This window comes from Geospiza fortis, unplaced genomic scaffold (assembly GCF_000277835.1).
Source record: "Geospiza fortis unplaced genomic scaffold, GeoFor_1.0 scaffold443, whole genome shotgun sequence".
Classification (NCBI taxonomy): domain Eukaryota; kingdom Metazoa; phylum Chordata; class Aves; order Passeriformes; family Thraupidae; genus Geospiza; species Geospiza fortis.
The window spans coordinates 5,999,714-6,006,629 of record NW_005054335.1 but is presented as its reverse complement, the minus strand read 5'-3'; the positions used below and the strand labels follow the sequence as shown (position 1 = coordinate 6,006,629).

Below are 6,916 nucleotides of genomic sequence, written 5' to 3'. Positions count from 1 at the left end.
ATTGGAGGCAGAAGGCAGTACTGCCTTGTGCTGCACAGAAAGGTTACTCCAGAAAAAATAACTCGTCATCAGATTTAGAAGTGATGATGATGAGCTTCATAGGTGATTGTGTACAGTAACGTGAAATATACTATTGGTACAAATTAGTAATAGTGGTGTGGTTGGTTAATTATACTAATTAATTTATTAGTTATTTAGTAATGTGTTGCAAAAGCAGTAAGCATGTTAGTATCTTAAAGCAGTTACTCTCAACCATACAATTTAAAGACAAAGAATGGGACTGTAACTACAAAATATGTAGTAAAAAAGTATCCCATTGAGTGATAAATTATATAGGCGACAGCCTGAAATTATGCCAAGAAACTGACAGGCACATCATATAAAGCCAAATTAAAAAAAAATTACGTATTACAATCAGATCTAGCTGGCCAGACAGCACACAGAAGAAAAGTTTACGGGGATTATGTTACATCACAAACCAAAGGGACTCTGATGGCACTGTGAAGACAAAACCTGTAACAGATTATTATTCTTTTTTTAAAGGACAGAAGGATTGTACTTTTCTGCCATTGAAAGGAATTAAACTACAGTATTTGGCTCAAATGAAGTCTCACCTAAAATACTACTCATGGTTTTGGACAGGACCCTTCAGAGGTAATTTAGGCAAAAAAGCAATAGATAGGAGAGGAGAAAAATAGTATGAGGTTTAGAAAACATAAACTTGTTTCCTTAAGATTTTTTTTAAAGTTATTTAGTTGAGAAGAGAGTCTTTGCAAAGCATAGGGGCTTTGCAAGTTGTACTGATGCTTTTGCTCTAAGAGTTGAGAGACCTACACCAGATTATTTCCTTTATCAGCCCAGTTAACATATGGAAAGCAAAGGAGTTGGTAGGCAAATCACTTTGAAAAAGCCTTTGGGCATCTTGTCTTTTCCTTACCACAGCTAAATACATTTGGCCACTAAAATGGGCTATGATTCTACCCACAATGTTTTGTGTTTCTGATTTGAAAAACATTTTGGGGAGATCACAGAAATCAGCTGTCTTTTGCAAAAAAACCCTAAAGAACAAGAGAACTAGATCTAACTGTCATCAACAATTAGAAAATAAACCGCTATCTGCTTGGGAACTGAAACAACACAGGAAGAAATTAGGTCACAAAATTACAAAAATTTACTTGGTTTTGCATAGTAGGGATAGGCTGGGCTACAGAAACATTCCCCACCAAGGAAGGTGTAAGTATATTTAACCTTGTATAATATATATACAAGGTTAAATATATATATATATTAAATACATATATTTAACCTTATATAATATATATAACCTTGTATAATATAGTATATTACCAAGTGGCAAGTCACCTCCCAATTCCGCAACACAATTCAACAGTCAGCTTCTCAAACTGACATCGGTGAAGTGTGACATCTAGTGGTCGTAATTAAGAAAAATACTGGTAATCATCTCAAATCCATGAAAAAGCAGCAATAAAATTTTAATACTTTCTAATAGCTAGCCATTCATTTACTTGCATTCACTGATTTTAAAATAAGAAAAAACAGATGAGACTAATTAGAGATTTAAATTCTATTCATATTATTATTCAGTAGTAACATTATGCGATCCATTAACCAACCAAGTTAACTTTCCTTTTCTTTACACAGTTTTGTAATTGCACAGCATTTCCACATGCTGGAAGTACAGAAAAGGGGAGAACCAGGGACTAATTAGGGAAGAATGATGCCAGGCACCAGGACATGCTGGACCCTGACTGTCCATGTGGCAAGATGATGGTCAGTGGTACCCTGGACTGCACTGGGAATGTGGCCAGCAGGTTGAGGGACCCAATTCTTCCCCTTCCCCTCAGCACTGGTATGGCCAAGAGGGGAAAACTGACCAAACACACAAATAAGAGGCATCTTTTCTCTATAATAGTGACACTGTATGTAAATAAAAACTATTTTTCCATTGTAAGTCTGATTTTTACATCTCAACTAAAAGCAGTATTTGCCTCTTGCACTTAGCTGTCACTTAAATATTTTTTAAAAATTGGTAAACCATTGTTGTTCTTTACTTACATGAATATAAAAAACAGGGGGTCCTTCCTCCCTGCCTTTTACCTATTTCCCTAAGAACAGTTAGCTATTCCCTATGAACTTAATAGTACCATGAGCAAACTAGAGGAGGAAAACTTCTGGAAAAGAGTGCCATAATCTGGTAGTACTAATGCTATTGAGAAACTCTGTTCTAACAAGCCGTTCTGCAAGTAGATGATGATCCATTCACTGCTTAACAGGAGCCAATTCACCTTTCCACATTTATTAATAAGCTGATGCTTGCTTATCTACTATTTTTTGGTTTTTTTTTTTTCTGCAATGAACTATATTTAAATGCAACTCAAACTGCCTTTTAAAAGGTGACAGCTCACATATAGCTTGTTCATGGGAGAAATATTTAGGGCTGGCTAAAACAAATGTACTACTCATAATGACTGAATTAAATTAAACAGAAGCTCTATCATTTACATTTCAGATATTTCTACCTCACATTTCAGGTATTTCTAACCCTTACTGTAAAGAGAAGCGGAATAAACAACTTCAACCATAAAAGCGTGCAAGGCAGCATCTAACTTCTTAAGCTGGATAACAAAGCAACTATGTGATACATGTAGAATAACATCTACATGCACAAAACTCTTTTTTTCCTTTCTAAGCAGCACAAACTGAACACTAGATGTAAAACATTTTTATGGCTTTTAAAATTGTAACAACTGCATAAAAACATAATTCCTGTATAACTATGAAATTTATTTAATTAAATTATCAATGGAACTTTTTTTGTCTAGGACATGGTAGAAGAAAAGTAACATAAACAGTGATAAATTAACAAATTACTGATCTATTGACTTACCTTTAATGACAGAGATCCAGCAAGAAAGAAGTGGTCCACATCAATGACAGAGGCAAGGAAGCCAGCCAGGGTGACCTCAGTGAAGTCACTTTTCTTCCTGAGTCCAATCACTATTGCCCAGGACCACATCCCCAGTATACCATGCACTGCATTATCAGATAAGGCTCGGAGCCAGTCATTCTGCTGAATGAAGGAAACCTGCAGGAGTCTGTCTGCTACAAAGCAAAATATCCCCAAACCTAGACTGGAAAGAACTGATGCTGTGCTGAAAGTCTGGAGAAGAGCGTGGGCCTTTTCAGTCTCAGATGCCATGACAAGAGCCATGTTGCAGCACACAAAATGTCATCAGGACACACACTGTGCATTGTCCTTCGTATCGTCAGTTGTTCTGTAAATGTCAGAGATCGGAAAGGAAACTATTAAACAAAGAAAATCCATTTGCACAAAACATTTGTCACCACAGCTACAATTGGGCATTAAGACCCCAATTTCACTGTTTGCATTTAACATTCCCAGGGAATTTTTTATTTCAATTAGTTTATTGACTAGAACACTACACCTTCAAATTAAAACACCTGCCTTTTTTTAATTAGAACCAGCACAAGTAACACAGAGAGCTCTAATTCCACTTACTGAAACCTTAAATATTACAAAATAATCTGAAACATCTCTGCGATAATTCACTGAATGTGTTTCAAGATTCCTTCTTATCTTAAATACATGATTTAACCCAATTAAATACTTTACACTATAATAACAAAAGAAGATTCAGTTTGGAAGATTCTTACGACTGATGCACAAAATTCCAGCTTTCTCTATAAAACAATTGTTAAAACTGAGTTTTCAATGTATAATCCAAACCACTGCTTTAATTTACATTCTTTGTAAACATATGTACTACTCCCCTGGTACCCTTTCCTGAGCAATGCCTTGTTTAATTTGGAGACTGGAACGTAGAATAAACCTTAAGAAAGCAAACCCACTAAAATATCTTCATTATTTATAATAAACACAAAGACAACAGCCATTTAGTCAAGCAAAGTAATCAAAATCATTTCCTTACAGAGCAAAACTACCTAAGCTTTTCCTCAGCATGTGCTCCAGCAGAGAAGTTGGCTGTTACTTTTAGGATTTATCTACTGTCTACCACCTTACCTTCATAACTCCTCTTTTTGCAAGAGAAGTTCTAACTGTCCCAGCTGTTACACAAGTCTTTTTGGGAAGCTATACAGACAGACCACAGTTTTAAAGCCTACATCCTGCCTAAAAATGGATACTTCCCATCAGTTCACCATTTTTGTGCAATACATTAAATCTTGACAACCTTTCTTTACTAGGTAAATTCTTATTCTGAAGGGCCTTTTTGAGTGTATTAGACTTCCTAAGATGACACATAACAATGAATGGTATTAAACACACTATAAATCTCACAAGATATAAATGTTTGTTCCAGATTATTTACATGCCTGTCTGTTGTAGAATTATCTACAAGACAGAACTCCTGGCACTTTCTGTAGGAAAAGAAAAAGCCCACTGAATCATTTATTTAGAAAACATTTAAAAAAGTAAAAGAGAAGAAAGCATGAATAATACATGGACTTTGCACAGAGATAAAAAAAGTGGGTCAAGTTTAGAGTCTGTTAACCATGACAGTACCTCTTCTGAATGAATGAGTAGACACAAAGTATTTCCTGAAACAATGGAAGTGCTGTTTTCTGTGGGCAACCTTATGGTACACAGGACATTGCTGAATAAATTCCAAGCTAAGGAAAAGAATGGCAGTCTCTTCACAAATGTTTATTCTTTATGGTCATGTCAGATGGGATTTCATTTAAAATTATCATAAAGGCTGTGTAAGAATCCAGTCTGTGAAGAGGTGATGCAGCAACATACCTTTAAAAAGCACACCAGTAATCAGAATCAAACTTCCCCTGGGACTAGGAGAACATTTTTTTTCCATCACAGGCGCCTTACTCCAGTATGAAATGTCTGTGGTCTATGCCTCAGTGTTGAGCCTCTGTGCTTTCTGAATCCAGTCTGCCCAGTCCAGTGCAGGAAATACCAAACACCACTTGTTCCATCCTAAATTAAAACAAACCAGGCACTGGTAAGCACTGATATTAGGCAAAACAGCATACATGAAATATGAACAACGGTTAAAAAAATCCAGAAAAAATAAACATGTATTTAATTAATTTGTAAACAAATATAATTGAGGTAAAAGCAACTTCAGCTAAACTTTGAAGCTCTGTGAAAGAAGGCAGAAAAAAACTGTAAACCAAGAGAAGAGCAGAAATAAAAACAGAACGTGATAGTAACTAAAAAATAATAAAACACAAGTCCAGTCTTCTATATAACTGCATTTCAACTGATAGAGCAATCCCTTTCCATAGATTCTTCTTGTGCCTAGGAGATTCCTACCTAATGAAACGTTTATTGAGTCCCCTTCAGGGACCTCTTTTTAAATTCCACCCCATCACTTAGTGACCCTGGAACAGACAAAGAGAGACCTAGAAATTCATATAGCAACAGAGGTCTGTGTCAGTTCTGTGTTAGGCTTACTCTTGTGCTATGGGTGGCATTAGCGTGTGTTCCTTGAGCCAGAATGAAGAACAGGATGCAAAACCAGCTTCAGGTTGACCATTGTCAAGAGCCACATTCAACTGTTCTTTTTTAAGCCATCTGTTTCAGCCTCCTTTTAAGAAAAAAAAGAGCGCTGCCTATGTAAAAATCAACTCAAATTCCCAGGTACAACAGAATTTCCCAGAATTATTCTGCAGATCAAGAGGGAAATCAGACCACAAAAAGCAAAACTCTGCTCAACCAAAATATTGCAAATTTTAATGTAAAACTAGAATATTTTTTCTCCCTGAAAAATGATGCTTTTCAGGCTCTTTACAAAGTATCACAATAAAGCGTAGATTTTTCCAGCCTATAAATCTCAGAAAGCAGTTGTGTAGCCTACATTCTTGCTAAAACAGAAAAGTGGGGAATAATTCACATGAAAACGTGTATAGATCTCTGTATAGTCAGTACAGTTAACATCCTGAAGAGAAGCTCTAGGCTGGTTTTACATAAAACGTAACAGCTGACAGAGTAACCCAGCTTTGAGTTGTGGTTTCTCATGACATTTTTACATGAGATAAAGCACTAAGCATAATCTCTGTCTATAGTCTCAAATTGGAATTCTGTAGATATGCTTACTTTAATTTAAGGAAATTACCAAAATAATTTTAATGAACACACAGTTAACACTTAAATTACTGTCAGACGAAGTTATTTAGATCAAAACTAAATACACTTTTGGGAAAACAGCTAAGAGGCTATGGTGTACGAGCAAAACAAGAATCAAATGGCTAAAATTACCACTTAGAAATATTGCTCTGCATAATTTTTGCCCCAGTTTTGCATGACGCTATCAGATATGCAAATACATATAGGAATTTAATGCATGAAGTTACAGAATCACGGAACCAATTAGGTTGGGCAAGACATCTGAGATCATCTAGTCCAACCTACAACCAAACAACACCCTGCCAACTAATAGAATTATGCATTCTGCACAAGAAAAGACTTGTAATTCCTTACAATTATATAATCTCCTAAACCTCTCGTTATTTGATAGTGGATGTTAATTTATGTTAAAAACTGCATGAAGCACAATTAAGACACCAGCTCAAACCTTTAGCACACAATCTCGTGGAAAAGGAGATACCAGCCTAAGACTATCTGTGAAGAACTGACAGTGGCAACATTTTTGGGTCAGATAATTATAACACGTTATTGGAGTGATCATGCAAATATTTTTGGGCCAGATAATTACAATGCATCATTGCAGCGATCTAGCAAATATATTTGGGCCAGATATGATTATAACGCATTTCTGGGGTTGGAGAGGGCAAAATCCCACAAGGAAGCGGTAGGATTTTACCAAGACGCCGAAGAACAAACTAAATTAAACCGAGCAGGAAATTAACCTGGGAACCCGAGATCAGCAGCAGCGTGAGG

General features: G+C 36.0%; 1 protein-coding gene across 1 annotated transcript in view; it reads right to left on the bottom strand.

Annotated features, from left to right (window-relative positions):
* Positions 1-4,940, bottom strand: part of TMEM267 (transmembrane protein 267) — a 10,509-nt gene extending 5,569 nt beyond the window's left edge. The window contains exons 1-2 of the mRNA XM_005422001.2: positions 4,802-4,940; positions 2,909-3,296 (exon numbers count right to left, since the gene is read on the bottom strand). Coding sequence (XP_005422058.1) covers positions 2,909-3,232 — 324 coding nt within the window. The 5' untranslated portion in view covers positions 3,233-3,296; positions 4,802-4,940. The remainder of the gene's footprint in view (positions 1-2,908; positions 3,297-4,801) is intronic.
* Positions 4,941-6,916: the final 1,976 nt, after the last annotated feature.